The sequence below is a fragment of the Onychostoma macrolepis genome, chromosome 05 (assembly GCF_012432095.1).
Source record: "Onychostoma macrolepis isolate SWU-2019 chromosome 05, ASM1243209v1, whole genome shotgun sequence".
NCBI classification, from domain to species: Eukaryota; Metazoa; Chordata; class Actinopteri; order Cypriniformes; family Cyprinidae; genus Onychostoma; species Onychostoma macrolepis.
In genome coordinates, this window is record NC_081159.1 from 35,886,837 (window position 1) to 35,907,406 (window position 20,570).

Genomic DNA, 20,570 nt, shown 5'->3' on the forward strand with positions numbered 1-20,570 from the left:
GTTATGTCCAAAACCTACTTTTGCGAACTAGTCCTAGGTTTTTTGACCGATCGGAACCAAACCACTGCAGACATATTCTCTGGACAGTGAATATTAATAATTATCAAAAAAAAAGTTGAAATTTCAACTCATGGTCGCAAAGGGACACAAAAACATTCGAAAGAGGCGAATGGGGCCAATTTAACTAAAATAGCTATAACTCTTGAACGGAATGAGTATGTGTATGAGCTTAATCTTTGGTCAAATAAAAAAAATTGCGCAGCTCTGCCACTTGGTGGCGCTGTAAGAGGGAAAAAAACATAAAACAGCTATAACTACGTGATCGTTAGTTAGATCGGAACGAAACTCGATGGGCATGTTCGACTCAGGGCCCTAAAGGTCTGTAAGAATTTTGAAAGAAATCGGCCACTAGTTGGTGCTAACGAGTTTTTTGGCTCTGTAATCATGTGGCATTTCACAAATCCACACAATATGTATATCATTTGATAGACCCCCTCATAATGAAAAACTTTGCCTCAAGAACCATTGCTGTCAATCAAATCATTCATTAATTATTCACAAATATGTTAAAAACCAACTAGTCCTAGGTTTTTAGCCCGATCGGAACCAAACCACTGCAGTAATATTCTCTGGATTCTCTAGATCAATAATTATCAAAAAAAAAATTGAATTTTGTCCTTCGGTTAGCTTTAATGGAGTCATTTAGAAAAGGGGTGTGGCAAAACATACCCCAAAGCTTATAAAACCTAAACGAAAACTCGAAACTTTACCAAACTTGGTGAAAACCTGTGTCAGATGACTCTTAACAAGTATGCAAAGTTTAATGGAGATAGGACCATAGGTAGTGCTATAACAGTTAAAAAGGCCATCAAAAACACAGTATTTCTGTATAAAATGACCTCAAATTGTAGAACATGTTCATATATTCACACAAACACATGATCTTCATATCATATGATAGATCTCCACATTCTGAACAACTTCGCCTCAAGAACTATTGCTGTCAATCAAATCGTTCATTAATTATTCACAAATGTGTTAAAAACCGAACTAGTCCTAGGTTTTTTGCCCAATCGAAACCAAACGACTGCAGTAATATTCTCTGGACTCTCTAGATCAATAATTATCTAAAAAAATGTTAAATTTTGTCCTTTGGTTATCTATAACGGGGTCATTTACAACAGGGGTGTCACCACACATACAGAATTTCTATAGTAAATGACTTCAAATTGCAATAAAATGTTCATAACATTCACTTATACACTATATCTTCATATCATATGATAGATCTTCTCATTCTGAAAAATTTTGCCTCTATGATCACTGCTGTCAATCAAACTGTTCTTTAAGAAAAAATATAAAAATATTATATAAAAAATTTATTATATAAAAAAATATATATTTTTTGTGAACTACTGATTGGTTTTTAACTCAAAATCAATAAAATCAGTGCAGTACTATTCTCTAGACTCTCTAGGAGGTCAATAATTATCAAAAAATGTTGTACATTTGCCTTTGGACAGCAATAAGAGGGTAAATTAATAATATGGCCTTGATATAAAGTACCCAAAGGCCTATACATTCTAAAAGAAAGCCCTCAACTTCACTTAAAACTGTGTAAAATGATGCATAATTTAATTCTAAACAAGCGTGCAAAATTTAAGAGAGATTGGGCAAAAACTAACACTATAATACTTACAAAGTTTTAAAACACAGTTTTGTATGAGAAATTGCAATTTATATCCACTAGATGGCAGCGGAAGACCACTTATGGGCTCATTCAGCTAACTACAACAGTGCTGTTCATAGGTTTGATGGATTCATGCTTAGACATTATAAAATCACTGTTATAACATTTAAAATCACATTAAGTCAAAGTTTACCATTTTGTTCATAGAGACATATCAGTTTTTACAATTATGCCAGATTATGATTACAGTAAAACCTGAAAATGGCATAAACTCTTAAAAAGAGAAGACTTGCAATAAGTATTGTCACATATAATTTATTTCAAATATATATCTCTGCAACAAAATGTGTGTGTGTGTGTGTGTGTGTGTGTGTGTGTGTAAATATGCTTATAGAGTATTAACATAATAGTTAAATAATTTAATGTCAGTGTGTGTGTGTGTGTGTGTGTGTGTGTGTATGTATGTTGCGTGTCTGTGAGCCTATTCTCCATTTTGGATGTGTTTAACCAGGGTTTCCGCGGGGTCTTAAAAAGTCTTAAATTTAGTTGTATCAAATTTAAGGCCTTAAAAAGTCTTATATGAATTGTACAAGAAAGTCTTAATTATGATTTCAAGAGGTCTTAAATTTGGAGACAGAAAGACCAGAATTGCGATATGGCTGAATATGACGATTAAACTTCAAAAGGCTATGATTTCATTTCATGTTCTGTCTTTCCCGGGAAAACCGTTATATTTCAACCTGCTGGCAGAGAATGAATCAGTTAACAGGTTAAACTAGTGCGTGTGCGTTTCACTGCACGATTCAGTCTATTAAAATACATTTAGAATGATCACATAATTTAAGATATGGGCGCAGAAAATGTATAGCTTATTTTTATACCATTTTATATAGTTAATATCACACGAAGAGTGCCATTATTTTCCTCCAAAAATCTGCATGATTACAAATGTGATATTGATTTATGCAACAGTTCAATAAACAAGAAGTTAATATTAAGAGACTTACATTTTAGACAACATATTGGCTGCTTTTGCTCTATTTCTCCAACAAAAATAATTCCAAACACAGCCACAGAGCTGATTTGCGTCTCTGAGCAGCATGAAGGTGATTCGTTCCTGAATGAATCAACCGTTTAAATGATTCGGTTCAATCGCAATGACTCACTTATTAACGCTGACTTACTGCCACCTACTGGCCGTTTTAATTTCACATTTAAAGTATCTTAATTTTTTTTAAATAATTTCAAACATCAGTTTTCAACGTTTTATGTTTCAAATATCAAAACATTATTTATGCATTTGTAACTGCAGTTTAGCATTCTGTGTCCTTCCGAGCTGCATTAAACAGTGTGTAAATACATCTAAATGCCTCTTCATATGCATTGCAAAGATCAATTTGATTTAAGATACTAATTTAATTTGCTTGGTAACAACCCAAATGCAAGAATTTGACTCAAAAGATGATGCACACTTTTAGAAAAAAATGGCTTAAAGGTAAAAATGCCCATAAAACTTGTTGGAAAAGATTCATTTCTATTGCTGCTGTGAACTGACCACACAGAATATGAAGAATATGAAAAAAAAAATCAGGAGTCAGCTGTAATCTGATATCCACAGTAATATTTTAGATATCAGCACAATAACACATGCAAAATATCGTCTAATTATCGTTATCGATAAAATCCTAGAAAATATCAAGATATAATTTTTTTGCCAATTTGGCACACCCCTAATTCATGTTATTTAATTTATATAATAATTTATTGATAATAATTGTTAAAATCAATATTATTAATACTTTTGACTTATCTATTTTCTTAAAAATTGTTTAAAGGATGAAATGTAAAGTTTATTATTTTACAAAACTTTTTGTTTTTGTGAAAACTTGTATCTGAATTGTAAATTATGCTTTTTACAGTCATTTTACAGTTTAATATGGTACTATAGACATTATAGAATCTTCTCATTCTGATCAACTTTGATTCTAGGATCACTGCTATCAATCAAACTGTTCTTTAAGTATTTTAGATTATTTAAAAAAAAAAACATGCTTTTGTCAACTAGCCTTCAGTTTTTAACTCAAAATCAATCAAATCAGTGCAGTACTGTTCTCTAGACTCTCTAGGTCAATAATTATCAAAACAATGTTGAACATTTGCATTTGGACAACTATAAACCGGTCATTTTATAATATGTTATTTACATAGTGTACCCAAAGGCCTATTAATACTAAAACAAAGCCCACAAACTGTGTAAAATGATGCATAATTTCATTCTAAACAGAATAGAGGCAAGAGAGATTGGGCAAAAAATAACACTAATGGGCTTATTAAACTCTAAAACAGTAGTGTTCATAGGTTTTCTTATAGAGATATTATAAAATCACTGTTATGACATTTAAAATCACATTTAATTCAAGTTTACCATTTTGTTCATACAGATATATCAGTTTTTGCAATTTTGCAAAACATATTGTCACCTGTCATTTATTTCAAATATCTATATCTGCAACAAAATATGTGTGCATGTATGTCCGTGTATGAGTGTGTCTGTGTGTGTCTGTGTGTGTGTGTGTGTGTGTGTGTGTGTGTGTGTGTATAAGCAAGCTTAATGATTATTAATATGATAGTTTATTTTATTTATCTTTGTGTGTGTGTGTGTGTGTGTGTGTGTGTGTGTGTGTGTGTGTGTTTCTGTGAGCCTATTGTCCATTTTTGATGTGTTTCACTGTCAGCTATACATCCAGGTTGGCCTAGACCCTAAAAGCATACCACCTTAGGCCTTAAAATGCGTGAACTCCGGTGATCGCTGCTTGCAGCTATATTTAATATTTATTATTAGAGATGCACCAACTGATACTCGTAGCCCATTATTCAGAATGATATCTGCTGATACAGATAGTTTGGTTTTCTTAAGGGAAAAAAATATATATATCACTTCCAACTAATGTTGTAAACTATACAGGGAACCCTCTCATTTGGTACATTAGAGGTTAAAATGAACAACAACACTATTATATTCAATGCTATTTATTTTCAGATATAACAATCACACAAAAAGTTTGGAGACTCCATGTCTATATTCTCATGTATACTTTATAATCAAACTCTCATAACAGAGTAATTTAATTTTTTTCATTTGTTGACAGGAGCTGGTACAAACATACAGTATCCACATTAGCATGATTAGATGCTTTCTTAACTGCTGTTTTCTCGCCTCTGTCACATTATTTGCTGTATTAATTTTGTTATTAAGAAGAAAGTGTGCATCATTGATTTAAGTATTCATCTAAACATTGATTTCATCAGTGTGGACAGTTTCTAGATGTTTGCTAACAGTATATTGGTGCTATTTTCAACTTCTTTTGCAAGTAAAGAACGGAGAATGAAAATGAGCTTCGCTGTGAGCATATTGGGGCACTGAATCACATTCAGTCACTTGTATGTAACGTGTGCACGAAAGCATGCATGAGAACGAGCATGAGCACGAGCAAATAAGTTGCTGGCTGCAGTTGACATTAAATTACTTTTGCCCTGATTTTTGTCTTGATTTACAGTCTGGAGAGGTTGACGCTAGTTGCTGAAAGTCAGAGCCAGACTGCAGATTTGAACTGACAGATTTCACAGAAAACCACGTAGTGTATGATTGTCATAGCCTCCAATTTTTAGTTTCAGACTTTGATTCCATCCAGTCAGGTCATATCAGATGTTTGATATTTTGAGACAATTTAAGAACACAAGGCACTTTTTTTGTTCTTTTTTTTTTTTGCCAATAATTCAACAGAATATTTTTAAAGTGGAGCAGAAGAACAGCAGTCAGAAAGTTAAGCCTTCCTTACAGGCAGCAGCAGACAGTGATGAGGAAGCCGCCCATCTCTCTGATAGCATCAGCCGGTCTCTGGCTGCCAGACCTCACCCCTTATTTACGCACAGGCAACTCTCTTTAAACAGCCTTGATGAATGAGAAGTTATTACAGCGGCAGAGAGATGGAGGGGAAAGACTGCAATCCATTGCGGTATAATGACGTGCATGAGAGATGCCTGGCAGAGGCATAGAGTCGTGGAAGTCAAAACAGAGAGTGAATGGAGAGGTGCGAGTGTAGGGTGGGCGGCGTGACCCAAATCATGGAAAAACTATATATATATATATATATATATATATTACATATTACAATACAGTTGTTTTTACTGGAAACTCTACGAAAAAAAAAAAAGGGTTATATATATCAAATAACCATGAGATAAGCACTGGGATAATCCACTGACCTTTATGAATGAAAGGTTCCTTTTTTTTTTTTTTTTTCCTATTTGGAACTAATGGACATGAACCAAAACATATTTGTCACTGTAGTATTTTTTTTCTTTCTTTCTTTGTAGTCTTGTTTTCCAGTATAAACATGTAAGCATTCAAGATACATTACATTTACTTGATATATTAAGTCTTATTTTCTGAGAAGTTGAATCTAAATGAAGTGACTTTGAAATATTTTTCTTCTAGTTTTAAGCACAAAGTTATCCTTTGAATTAGGATTATTTTTCTTACCCCAATGACAGCTTTTTGTTTTTTATTTTTTATTATTTTAATGAATCTTGATTTAAGAATTTCTAGGTATTTGTCCTGCGAAAACAAGACAAATATACTAAGCAAAGAAATGCCATTTATTGTAATGCACGAGACAATATATGCTGGTAGTAACCCTTAAGTAAGGAAGGCCCCTGGAGAGAAACCATTGATTAAATGATAAAGCTTTTCCACAGAAACATAAGGCATTGGCAGTAAAACATTGTCAAACAACAGTCTGACAAACCCACAGACGTGTGGCCTATAAAACTAGTTAAACATGTATTTGGAGGTGAAGGAAGGGCACATTTTGGGGTGTGTGTTGGCTATGAATCCAAGGGTCTACGTGAAGGAGCTGTTCTTCATGTCGAATCATGCATTCCCAGCCAATGCTATGAAAGTGCCGCTTGAAAGAAAGAAAATTGAAGGTTTAACAAATATGCCCATTAGAGTGGCAATCGGCAATTGCAAAAAGGGTTAAAAAAGTTTCTGCAAATGGGAAACAGATGATCAGAAATATCAATGCTGATGAGTGCAGCCTCGCTCATGGACAAACAGAGAGCCACAAACGTGCACACACATTTACCACCAGCGGTTTCCTAGAAAAACCACGCTTGACTGCTCAACTGCACATGTGAAAAATAGACAAACCGATTATGGCTATGTTTATGTATGCAGAGTAACCTAAGCCAGTTTCAACTGAGTAAACAGGGAGGGTAATTAGGGATGTGTGTTTTTATGTCTCTGTCTGTGTGTGTGTGTTTATGTGTAATAAAGGGAGATCTAACAGCAGTCAGACAGAAAGGGTGTATGACGGGGAACCCTAAAGACCCTGATGTTCTGGCAGTGAAGTTCTTTTTTGTTATTATTTGTTATTTAAAATACCTCAGCAGTGGTTTACTGTTAACAAACTTCCTGAAACTGCCCATGCTGCTGCAAATTAAGCTTACATGAATACTGTATGTCAAAATGTGCTGCACACTTTCCTCTCAAAAACCAATTAAAAACCAAACAAAAATGACAGTGGTGAGTAAACAGCAGTTAAGAAATAATCTGATCATAGTGATAATAAGGATATGTTGTTCAAGCTATGCAATTCAGCAGTCACGTCATGTTTATTTATTACAGATGCACCAATACTGAATTTCTCAGCCGATATGATATTCAAAATGATATCTGCAGATACTGATAGTCTTGTTTTCTTAAGGAGAAAAAAAAAAAAAAAAACTCTCCTAACTAATGTTGTAAACTATGCAGGGAGCCCTCTCATTTGGTATATAATAGGTTAAAATTAAGAACAAATCTATTATATTCAATGCTATTAATTTTCAGATATAATAATCACACTTGAATAAAAACATATGTGACCTGAGCTGGCAAAATGAGTCAAAAATTAGTTATTTTAATTTTCACATTCTTTATTTAAAAGACCTTCAAAATGATATACGAGTTGTTGAACCTTTTTTCATGCAACTTGCTGTCTGACACTTTTTTTCCCTGATCTTGGGTGTTTTTAAATAATCACCCGATAATCAATATAATTGCTTTTGTAGGTCGATACCGATTATTAGCCGATACATAGATGCATCCATATTATTATATAATAATCTTTTCCAGAAAGAGTACCTGTAAACCATACTTGAGTAAAAGTACAGATACCTTGAATCAATTACAAGTTACAAATCCAATTCCAAAACTACTTGAGCAAAAGTCTTGAACAAAAAATAAAACTGATCACAAAATTGCAATAAATCAAGGTTGATGCAACAGCCTCTTAAACGTCTTAGAACACTGAAGTCTCAGTTAAGCTCAAAAACTCAAAAAAGGCATAATTAAACCAATATCCTTCAAAAAGGTCTCAGCTATGCACTATAAAAAACAAAAAATTGAGAAAGCTTAAAAGTTTAAGGCAACCAGCTTCAGCAGATTTTTGAGTTTTCTAAATTTGTTGTTTTCAGTTTATACAACAAAAAGTTGAGAAAACTCAAAAATCTCTTACAAAACAAGTTGAGAAAACTCAAAAATCTCTTACAAAAACAAGTTGAAAAAACTAAAAAAATCTGCTGAAGCTGGTTGACTTAAACTTTTAAGTTTTATCAACTTTTTATTTTTTTTGCAGTGTGTCTATATACTACCTGCTATTCACAACTACCTGCTAATGCACTCACAATTGCATAAAGTGGCCTTGTTGACAAGCTTGAGTGAGTAAGAGCAAACCGTGTAAGATGTAGTACATTCAATCACTTTTGTAGCAGAAATAAACCGTAATGTAAAGAGTTAATTTTCTTTTTCAAAAATGTAGTCAATTAGACAGAAAAGTTGCTAATATCTTTGATACTCGGTATAATTTAGCCAAAAATATACTTAAGTACAGTACATTTACTCAAATACTTTACTCAAACACTTTTCTTTGATTTCACTATAATAAATACTGCCTGCTACAAAATTCAAAACCAAGCTTTCTGAAGACTTACGTCGGTTGAACACTATAAACGTAAACAGTAAACAAATACACTTTTAAGGAAACTGCTTACGACAGATGTTTGCTTTCTTTTTTGAAACCATTGATGACCCCTGAGTTCCACAAGACCTCTTAACTCTCTAGACCTCAGAGAAACCCTTTCCCAATGACAAGACGCGGGGCAATCATGATGTCTAAATGCTATTATCTGTTGTAACTCATCTGAGCTCACCCTATTACTGTCCCCAATCAGCATCTGATATGTGCAAACATTAGCCAGCTGGCCTGAGGAATTGATTCATCCGATGACCCAAAACCTCAGCAAACAAGTCATTCCAATCATTCGGCCTAATGTAGTGAAGGAAATGTCCCTGTTTCTAGGAACACCTATAACCATCTTCCAGGAAGAGAGCTATGGCTTCGATTGAATCCAGGGTTCATAAGGGGACACGAAGAATGCAAATAAAAGTGCACATCGTTGAAAAGCAGCAAACTGGCTAAAGGGTGTCTATAAGCTGATTCGATTTGCTTTCTCTATCCACTTAAATGGCTAGCAAAATCCATGGCTATAGCATTCCCTTGAAAATTGATTTCTGTCAGCATCTTGCCTTGGGTTAAATACAAACTCTAAGGGCAGTATCCGTCATTTTCTTCTTTGGAAAGCAAGGATTGTACCATGATCGGATTGGTGGCATACCTTTGGTGATTACCTAGCTGAGCAGTTTTATTTCAATTAATAAGCTATACACTCAATTACAGCGAAGGCTATCTTCAACACACACAAAATATAACACTCCACCTGTTGAGATGAGTTTCAGGGAATTGCTTTTAGAAAGTTTTGCAGAGTAACTCAAAAAAGGCAGAACTTTAAGCAAAACTGTCAGCAAAACACAGAGGGCAAATAAAATGTGCTTGGCAGTGCGAGTTAGTATGATGCCAAACAGTTTGTGAGCAAGAAAAACATTTGCTGTTTTGCTGTAGTGACTGAATACTTTGTTTTCCAAGCCTACATTGATTCAGATTGATGGTAAATCATGACCTCGTTTATATCTATCAGTGCTATTATACTGAAACATCTCATTACTTTAACCAGAGTTCAATTTTATGATAAAAAAAGGATCATCTACAAAATCTTCATCTAGAGTTTTCTACAATGAAGCTTGTTTCTACCGCATGATAAAAATGAAAAACATCATTGCTTTTATCTTAAAATTTAGACTTCTTTCTTGCAATTCTATCAAATAAGTCAGAAATGCAATATATAAACTGATATAAAATTAAGATGACTTTTTTCCTTAGAATTTCGAGTTTATATAAAAAATTCATTTTTTTTCCTCCACCACAGAATAAAGTGGAGAGTAATTTTTACAATTACAGAGTAATATTTTTTTAATTTATTTTTCTTGCAATTCCATAAGTATGGATTTATATTTCACAATTCAGTTTTTTTTTTTTTTTTTTTCTCCACTGGATAAAAAATTGTATTGCGAGTATTAAAAAAAAAGGTATTGCGAGTGTATATCTCACAATTCTAACTTTTCTTCTATGAATTGTGAGTTCACGGCTCAGAATTGCAAGAAAAAGTGCAAATTGTGATATATAAACAGAATGGTAAGAAAAAATTATTCTAAATTGTGAGAAAAAGTCACAATTATCTTTATTTATTTATTTTTTCATTCATTCATTCTTTGGTAGAAATGGGCTTCCGTAAATAAGGCTTAAGGTTGCAATTTTGCGGATGTAGCGACAGATCTTTTCTTCTGCATTGCAAATTACGTCCGAGTGACACTGATTATTCATAAATTAATTGTTCAATATAAGATGTACAAAATTCCTTTAAAAATACATAAAATTTTGATTTCTTGCCAACTTTAGTGTATTTGTCAACAAATGCTGACCTTGAAAACGGAGTATTGCAAGATCTTGAACATGCATATTAAACATGCATACAAGACCAGGAAAATGCTGTACTTTACAACAGTACACAGAGGTGAATGTTTGAGCTTAGACTTTTTAGTGCCCCTTGTGGCAATGCTGAAAATGCAACAGATGTTTGTGTCAGAAATTAATTAAGGATGCAGTGCATTCCGAATTGCAAAAAATGCAGGACATTAAGCATATGTATAGCCATAAGTGTCTGCATTTGGTTTATTGCATAAAGTATGGTTCAGAATAAAGTTGCAATGAAACGTAAGTAGCGACAGACCTTTTCTTCTATATTGTTACATACATCTGAGTGTGGCTTATTGAATAAGAAAAAAAAAAAATGTAGGGCGGGATTCAGTTCTATGCATCGGCTGTTAATTGGATTTTGCAAAGTGAGCATTGCACTGCAAGCTTGCAGTTTATTGTGGACCAATGGGTTTAAGCAGACTAAATTATTGGAGACGCCTGGCATATATGTCACTAGAGAGAAGGCCAGCGTTTTAACCGGAAAACCCAGCTATGACATTTTGATTAAAAATTACATGAATTTATATTACATGTCAACTTTAAAGCTATATGTTTGACTGCAGATTAGAGATGCATTAGAAACGTATTGCCAGATGTATGAGAAATCGGCTGGAATGAACGTTTCTTCTCTTCTCTGTGTCCAAAGAGTTCCTCCTTAATCTTAAAATGACTGATGAGTTTCCTACTTGCACAAATACATAAAGAACAGTGTATGAGTGTGTATGTGCAAGCATGTGTAGCTGGATTGTGAATGGGGGAACCATGATGAAAACAGGATCAAAACTGTCACCCGAGTAGCTCTGTGAATTTCACTTTTTATCCTTTTCAGACTTGTTTTCCGGTCCAGTGTTTTCAAGGAAACGGACAGATAATTTCATATCATAACCATATTTCCATTAGAAAGAGACTGACAAAGAAGCTCAATAAGGCAATAAGGACACAGAATACAGTATACATTGTATTGCTCTTTTTGCTGTAACTTAATTCCTTAAACTTTCTGATGGCTGCATCAAAATCAGTTGGGTATGGGAAAAACTTAAGGTTAAAAATACATTCTCAAAACTCATAAACTCCACCCATGTTATTTTCCCTATGCAAACTGACTGATGTAAAGTTTTGATGGTTGCATTAAAAGCAAGTTGTATTATCTTAAAGCTGATTTTAAAACTTGTTTTATAAAACTTGTGAGACTTGTAAAAAAAAAATAAAGGATGGATTACTCAGGAACGTCAATGTTCGGTTCTCAATAGACCAAAGCTAGTCTGGCTCATCAACTTCTTCTCCATCATGTCCTAATCATGAAGCGCTCTCATCTCTGTTGGAAGAGGCGTCATTTTGGGTTCAGGTGAAGATGACAGCATTGTCTCTGTAGGTCTTTTGTGTCTGTTACACTAATTGACATGAGGCTGCAACCGCAAGGAGTCTTGGCTTGTCTCCAGAGTCGATGACATCAATATCATGCTCATAATCTCGTAGTATCTTTTGAGCATGCTATACGCTCTAGTCTGAGCCCTTCCCAGTCGACTCGGCTGCATTTTTCTCTCCTGTTTGTTTACCAATCGACATATCCCCGCTAGGGACCGTCTGCTATCGATTGAGAGCCTTTCGTCATTGTTGACGCTCCTGTTATTAGCAAGATCCACACACACACACACACACACACGCAGGTAGCTTAGCTGCCTGCTGGGGGAATCAGTGTTATGGAGCAGGTCCGATCCCCAGAGTGTTTGTCCGTCAGGTACGCACCGGGCCAAAGCAGGCCATTTGGTAAGTGAGTCACTCTCGAGTCTCTTGACGCTGCTGAACAACAGACACTGGATAATGGCATCTTGCCTTTCAAGACGTCAACAGTACGAGGGATGATGCTGAAAAGAAAGCTCTCGCAAATCTGCTCAAAAACTAAATTTAATATCCTCATTACGCTGGTGACTCAGAAGGTGCAGCGGCTACATATTCAATCTCCTCATTTAAGGACAGAGGATATTTTATGATCACGCAGTTCAGCCAAGAAACGGTGGTTTAAATATTGTTAACAAGTTATTATTCTTCTATTATGATATTAGTATATAATTGTTCATGTTGCATTTTCTCCAAGTTCAGTCATTCCAGTTCGTAACATCCTTTCAGAAAGACAAACCCTGCTTCATCATAATGAAAATCACTCCTGCCATCTACTGGCACATCTGAAGCAGCAGAATACGTCACTTATTTACCCGAAAGGAGACTGAATCCACTGCCAACATCCAACAAGAAACAATATCTGTGGAATTCATGTTTATACCTTCCACATGTGATCTGAACAAACCTTTTTATACATAATTCAGCTCTAATTCAAATTAATTTAAGGATCAAATGTCATGTTGATTCAAGATCATATACATAAGTTGAAATATTGTTTTTTTTAAATTTTATTAGATTATGGCGATATTGTCAATTGAACATAAGAAGTACTGTAACTTCTTAAAGCACATGAAACTTCACACACACACCTTATCAATAACATTAAAAGTTTCGGTAACACTTTAGAATAGGGAAAAATTATTCACTATTAACTACGACTTTTCCCTCAATAAATTCCTAATTGACTGCTTATTAATAGTTAGTAAGGTTGTTAAGTTTAGGTATTGGGTAGGATTAGGGATGTGGAATAAGGTCATGTAGAATAAGGCATTAATATGTGCTTAATTACTACTAATAAATGGCTAATATTCTAGTAATATGCATGCTAATAAGCAACTAGTTAGGAGACCCTAAAATAAAGTGTTACCAAAGTTTCAATAATGGTTCTTTGCAGCACCTTATGCCGAGTTCACACTGCACGATTTTAGCCCAATTTTTCACTCGCCGACAGGTTTTGATAAATCGCCGACAAATGCCCAACATCGGAGGCAAATCGGAGCTCGTTCACGCGAGTGACAATCGCGCAGTGTGAATTACCAAAGACGCGATCTGAGAGAATCGCCGACACGTCGCCGACGCCCGTGAAATATTTGGCATGCTAAATATCTGGAGCCGTCGGCGATTCACAATCACGCTGTGTGCAATGATTTCTTACTGAAAACTACATCACGATGACCTTCAGCCAATGAGAGACAAAGATACAGGGCAGAGGGAAGTTCCGTGAGGAGTTATCATATCAGTATTTTAATTTGTACAATTATATCATACAGAAACAAGCACAAACGCTTGACCAGCCGCAACATCATAACAGTTACTGCAAATTATTATTTACCACTCTTTGCAGAACACAATCCCTGTTCCCTGCATCTCCCTCCTGCATAATCTGTTTTTGTTTTTGTAGCTGGAAATCAGCACACAGACCATTTGCGGGCTATATTGTTTTAATACTTCCAGTCTCGCTCAAGAACAACGGGCTGACGCATGCAGGTTCTCGCGTTATTTCCTTATCACTTCTCGCGTGTGTTTTGTTGTGAAACGTAGTTTGCGGATCAGACAGAGTTGTCGGCGATTCTTCCTATTGTGAAATCGTGCAATGTGAAAGCCCCTGTCGCCGATCCATCGTGCAATGTGAACACAGCAGCGACTGAATGCTTCCCCAGATAGTCACGCAGTGTGAAAACAACAGTGATCTGACGAGTTTGAAAATCGTGCAGTGTGAACTCGGCATTAGTTTCAGCAAAGAAACCTTTTCGGTAACACTCTAGAATAGGGAACACTTATGTTACCCACTTTAGTTTAGGGATCAATTCTCACTATTAACTAGTTGCTTATTAACATGCATATTACTAGCATGTTAGTACTTATAAAGCACATATTAGTGCATATTAGTACCATTTAGATGCCTTAATCCTTAAACCCCATATCTAACTTTAACAACTGCCTTACTAGCTAATAATAAGCAGTAAATTAGGAGTTTATTGAGACAAAATACATAATTATTAGTTTAATAGTTCATAGTGATTAATAGTTTATAGTGAGAATTGGTCCCCATACTTTTTTTTCCCCCCACTGTATGAAATTCTTGAGATAATTTTCAAGACTTTAAAAGTACAGCTCGGTGCAGCTAGACATTTCCTGTAAAATATGTCATACTTTCTTTTGACTTTTCTTCTTCAAATTCCTTAATAATTACAATGTTTCCATATATTCTTCAGATCAGTGTATTGGTTTCTGGGTTTATAGTGCATACACTACCGTTCAAAAGTGTGGGGTTTATACTTTTAGTCAGCAAGGATGCAATATTGATCAATAGTGACGTGACAGTAAAGACATTTAAAAAGTTACAAAAGAGTTCCAGTTGTTTCTTTAGCAGCAAATCAGCATATTAGAATGATTTATGAAGTATCATGTTACACTGAAGTAATGATGACAGAAAATTCAGCTTTGATCACAGGAATAAATAGTTTTTTACCATATAATAAAATATAACTGTCCTTTTAAATTTTAAAAATATTCAAAAATTTTACTCTATTCGTTTTTCATAAGAGACTTCAGAATTCAAAACTAACAGACTGGAAAACCCTTTTCGATTCTTGTGTGAACCTTTCTTTAAAAGAGTCGAAGACTTAATCAGATCCCTCATTTACCTCTTTAGTAACGTTATCCTGCACCAGGCTGTACAAGGGCACGATGCGGCTGACTTCCAAGAGGACTGGGGTCGGGCTGGGCGTCTCACGGCCTGCTTGTCTGCACAGGTGACAGGCAGCCGGGCAGCTGCCCTTCTCCTGGCACCGGATCTCCACACCGGCCACCAGGTCATCAGACAGCAGCTGCGTCTTCAGCAGGCCCGACAGGTAGCTGATGAATGGCACCGCTTTCAAGTCCCGCCGGCCACCCTGGTCTGTGACTTCTGTGAAGGTGAGAGACAGAATGACATCACTGGAACACCATGTCTTATAACAGAGATCTGTGACTCACATCATGCCCGGTTCTGGATCAGAACTAAGCAAAGTTATTAATAGGAATGAGCCTATCAACACAGGAACTGAAGCAGGAGGGTTACTTTTATACATTTATGAAAAGGGTGTGAAAAGTGTGATTAAGAGAGATGATGAATATGAAAAATGTAGTTCTTGGAAATGCTATTTTCTATTCATGTTGGTTTCAAAGAGTTTTAAAAGACTTTTATACCAATTTCAACAAAAGTTTTACTTTTTGCTTCTAAAACTATTAATAGTTTCCTTACACCTTGAATGGAAGTGAAAACGTATACTTTAGCAAACAAAAAAAGGTACATATACACAGTGTTGGGCAAAGTTACTTTTAAAAGTAATGCATTACAATATTGCGTTACTCCCTAAAAAAGTAACTCATGTTATTTAATTACTTTTTCTGGAAAGTAATGTGTTACATTACATATTAAATATGAGCAGGGCTTGATTGTTTGTTTTATAAGAAGTTATATTTATAGCAAATGTAAAAGCCCTTTCACACCAAAAAGTGTAATGAATAAACCTCAGGCTGAAGGAAAAGTAAATTCACGTCTGTACAGTAGAAGAAGGTTCAACACTCTTCAGCAATAAAAAAAAAACAAAAAAAAAAACAATGAAGCACAATTGTTAGTTTATCTAAAGTCATTTGTGCTTATTAGTATGGTTGAACTGGATCATCAAAGGTCAGTAGCAAAGACATCGTTTAATAAAATGGGATTGGATACATTTGTGTCATTTAACATTAAATTATTGCAGGTTTGTGTCATATTCTGAGTTTGCATTTCACTGTTTTAATTCATTTTGATGAATACTAAATCTGTTTTTGTTTTTTTTTTGCGAGTGAGATGAATTAATGCACATTCACATTTAGTCCAGAACTACAGTAACATCATGTTCACACAGCGCACACAACGCCTCTGTACTTCCGATTTCTCCCAACATGGGGACAGGAGAGCTGTCAGTCAATAAATGGGAAAACAAAGTAACTGGCGTTACTTTTTTGAAAAAGTACAGTGGGGCAAAAAAGTATTTAGTCAGCTACCAATTGTGCAAGTTCTCCCACTTAAAAAGATGAGAGAGGCCTGTAATTTTCATCATAGGTATACCTCAACTATGAGAGACAAAATGAGAAAAAAAATCCAGAAAATCACATTGTAGGATTTTTAAAGAATTTATTTGCAAATTATGGTGGAAAATAAATATTTGGTCAATAACAAAATTTCATCTCAATACTTTGTTACATACCCTTTGTTGGCAATGACAGAGGTCAAACGTTTTCTGTAAGTCTTCACACACTGTTGCTGGTATTTTGGCCCATTCCTCCATGCAGATCTCCTCTAGAGTAGTAATGTTTTGGGGCTGTCGCTGGGCAACACGGACTTTCAACTCCCTCCAAAGATTTTCGATGGGGTTGAGATCTGGAGACTGGCTAGGCCACTCCAGGACCTTGAAATGCTTCTTACGAAGCCACTCCTTCGTTGCCCGGGCGGTGTGTTTGGGATCATTGTCATGCTGAAAGACCCAGCCACGTTTCATCTTCAACGCCCTTGCTGGTGAAGGAGGTTTTCACTCAAAATCTCACGATACATGGCCCCATTCATTCTTTCATTTACACGGATCAGTCATCCTGGTCCCTTTGCAGAAAAACAGCCCCAAAGCATGATGTTTCCACCCCCATATTTTGGTTTTATCTGACCATATGGCATTCTCCCAATCCTCTTCTGGATCATCCAAATGCTCTCTAGCAAACTTCAGACGGGCCCGGACATGTACTGGCTTAAGCAGGGGGACACGTCTGGCACTGCAGGATTTCAGGCCTTTGTTACTTTGGTCCCAGCTCTCTGCAGGTCATTCACTAGGTCCCCCCGTGTGGTTCTGGGATTTTTGCTCACAATTCTGCGTGGGTGAGATCTTGCGTGGAGCCCCAGATCGAGGGAGATTATCAGTGGTCTTGTATGTCTTCCATTTTCTAATAATTGCTCCCACAGTTGATTTCTTCACACCAAGCTGCTTACCTATTGCAGATTCAGTCTTTGCTCTTGGCCATGGTGGAGTTTGGAGTTGGACTGTTTGAGGTTGTGGACAGGTGTCTTTTATACTGATAACAAGTTCAAACAGATGCCATTAATACAGGTAACGAGTGGAGGACAGAGGAGCCTCTTAAAGAAGAAGTTACAGGTCTGTGAGAGCCAGAAATCTTGCTTGTTTGTAGGTGACCAAATACTTATTTTACCAAGGAATTTACCAATTAATTCTTTAAAAATCCTACAATGTGATTTTGGATTTTTTTTTCTCATTTTGTCTCTCATAGTTGAGGTATACCTATGATGAAAATTACAGGCCTCTCTCATCTTTTTAAGTGGGAGAACTTGCACAATTGGTGGCTGACTAAATACTTTTTTGCCCCACTGTAACTCAGATATTTTCTTGTAAATTAAAAAGTAATGAGCTACTTTACTAGTTACTTGAAAAAAAAAAATCTGATTACGTAACTCGCATTACTTGTAATGTGTTACCCCCAACACTGCTTAACTTAAGTAGACTTAAGTACATCTTTATACATAATTTCATGATTACCTCTGTTGTCTTTGAAATATGGTTAAAGTACTGAATGTACTGACAAGCGTTTATGTTAAACTAAAAAAATAAAATAAAAATTCTTTATGTAATTTCTACTGAAATATAGTGACAACCTGTCCTGAACTAACCTGACCATGTCATAAAGTGGTCAAATTATCGAATACCTTTTTACCTAATACCCTAAGACATACTTTTTTTTGTTGTTGTTGTTGTTAGTGTTATCATTACAACAGAATTGCTTTCTGCATGTTATTTGCGCAAATTATTTTGGTCAGTATTTTTAAAGTATTTTAATGACTAATTTGAAAATTTGTAATTTTGTGTTTGAATTTATAACATATTTTTTTGCGTAAAAATAACCACAATGAAATCTAGGACAAAACCAAACAGACTCCGAACAATACCCACAAGAATTGCACTTATATTGAATGAGCACTTGTAATGTGGGCCTGCTTCAAATTTTAAAAGTATACTAAAGTAAAGTAAGACACTTTAACGACTGTTTCATAACACACTTAAGTACACTTTTATTAAGTTCACTTCTAAATAATTAAAAGTTTTACTAGTATATTTTAAATCATTGTGTTTTAATAATCTTTTGTCTTATATAAATAATTATCTTTGATGTGTTGACTAACATACTAGAGCACATGTGCACTTAATTATAATGTTAACTAGTGTGTTTGATATTATATCTAAAGTTAAAATATTTTACATTTTTGCAACTTCAGAAATGGCAAAGTTCAGTTAGGCCTAATTGTTAGGCCTCAATATAAGGTAACACTTTAAAGTCCACTTTAGACATTCTACTAACAGTAAGTAACTTTGCAACTACATGTCAACTAGCAGTCAGTAGAGTATTAGTAGACTATCTGTTTAATATCTTCTAACACTTTATTTTAATGGGTCCACAACATACAACATACTAACTATGAGAAACTTTGCAAGTATATGTCAACTTATTTTACTAACCCTAAACCTACCATACTGAGAGCTAGTAGACATGTAGTTGCAAATTAATGAGAATTAGTTGACATGTAGTTACAAAGTTACTTATAGATAGTAGAATGTCTAAAGTGGACTATCAAAATAAAGTGTAACCCAATATAAATGTAAACTATAATAACTTTTAATTTAATTGCAATTAACATACAACTAAGTGTCTGAAAAACATTACATTCAGTTTTGCACTAAAGTATATTGTTTTAAAGTAGCATATTATCTCAGTAAGTAGCTACTCTTTAAAGAATGCATACTTTTTCACAAGGGTTCGTGTGGTTGCCCATGTCAGCTGTGAAGGAAATAGTTTCAGAAGGTGATGAATTGTGTCTGCTATGAACACACACGGGTTGGTTTTCATGTTGGTTTGCAGTGTTCGTGCACAGAACCCTTGGCAGACACAAAACAATGCGATTACGTGAGGAAGGATATTAATTGAGTGCTGAGACGTCCGTGTGATGGCTAAACAGATGTGCGACTCTGAACAATAACGGCTGTTTCTCTGCGCTCCAAAGCCGATTTCCGTGAACATTCCCGTCCACTGTGTCTGGCGATCGTATGAGTCATTATGCTGGATTTTAGCATGACAGGCAAACACTTTGAGGAAGAGGAGGCGCGCAGGGAGAGCAAACAGTCCGAGGCCGTTGTGTCTGGAACAACACGGGGAGGTGCCAACCAGAGCCCGTCGGTGTTTGTGCTGTTCTCACCACACATAGAGGACACGGCGAAAGAGAATATGACACGGCTAGAGTAATTGGTACCAGCCTACAGTGTGCTTTTTAAATGATTCATTTCCTGCAGCGAGCTTAATCATTTTGAGATGAAGCAGCGAAGTTCGAAATGTTTCTCCAGCAGGCAAAGGGAAAACATCTGGCTGTACAAACTCTCGTCATGTGTGTTCGCGCTCTATGCTGGTGTGAGTTTTAACCACTGTTTTTTTGTTTGTTTGTTTGTTTTTAAACCTATGCCATCTGCTTTTTCTTCTCGAAAAAGACAAGACCGGGTAAATAAATTCTTAACTGACAGAATGAACTACATATCCCATGATGCATAGGCCTACAGTGAACGGTGCAATCAAACATTTGCATAGCTTGGGCGGCTATTCATTGATTATGGTAATAACACCTTTTAGGTTTATTGCAAAATATTAAAGTTATGATTATAAAATATTACGTTAAGTATTTACTTATCAATTTATTTATCCATTTACCTTTTAATCAATTTGTGTAGCCTACAATTGTATTTATTTTGATAATACTTTTATTATTTTTAAGTGAAATTGCACATTGTATCATGTCAAACGATGTTCATTTTGTCCACGAGCAATGTACTGTATATGACTCAGCAAAATAAATAAATAAATAAATACAAAAAAATAATAATAATAATAATTAAATTAAATTAAAATGTACAACCCCTTGATTGTACGTGACA

General features: G+C 35.2%; 1 protein-coding gene across 4 annotated transcripts in view; it reads right to left on the minus strand.

The window, feature by feature from the left end:
- The window catches only part of LOC131540270 (astrotactin-2-like), a 588,347-nt gene that overhangs the window by 106,433 nt on the left and 461,344 nt on the right, over positions 1-20,570 (minus strand). For all 4 annotated transcript variants that reach the window (XM_058774886.1, XM_058774887.1, XM_058774885.1 and 1 more), the window contains one exon: positions 15,213-15,475. In XM_058774886.1, coding sequence (XP_058630869.1) covers positions 15,213-15,475 — 263 coding nt within the window. The remainder of the gene's footprint in view (positions 1-15,212; positions 15,476-20,570) is intronic.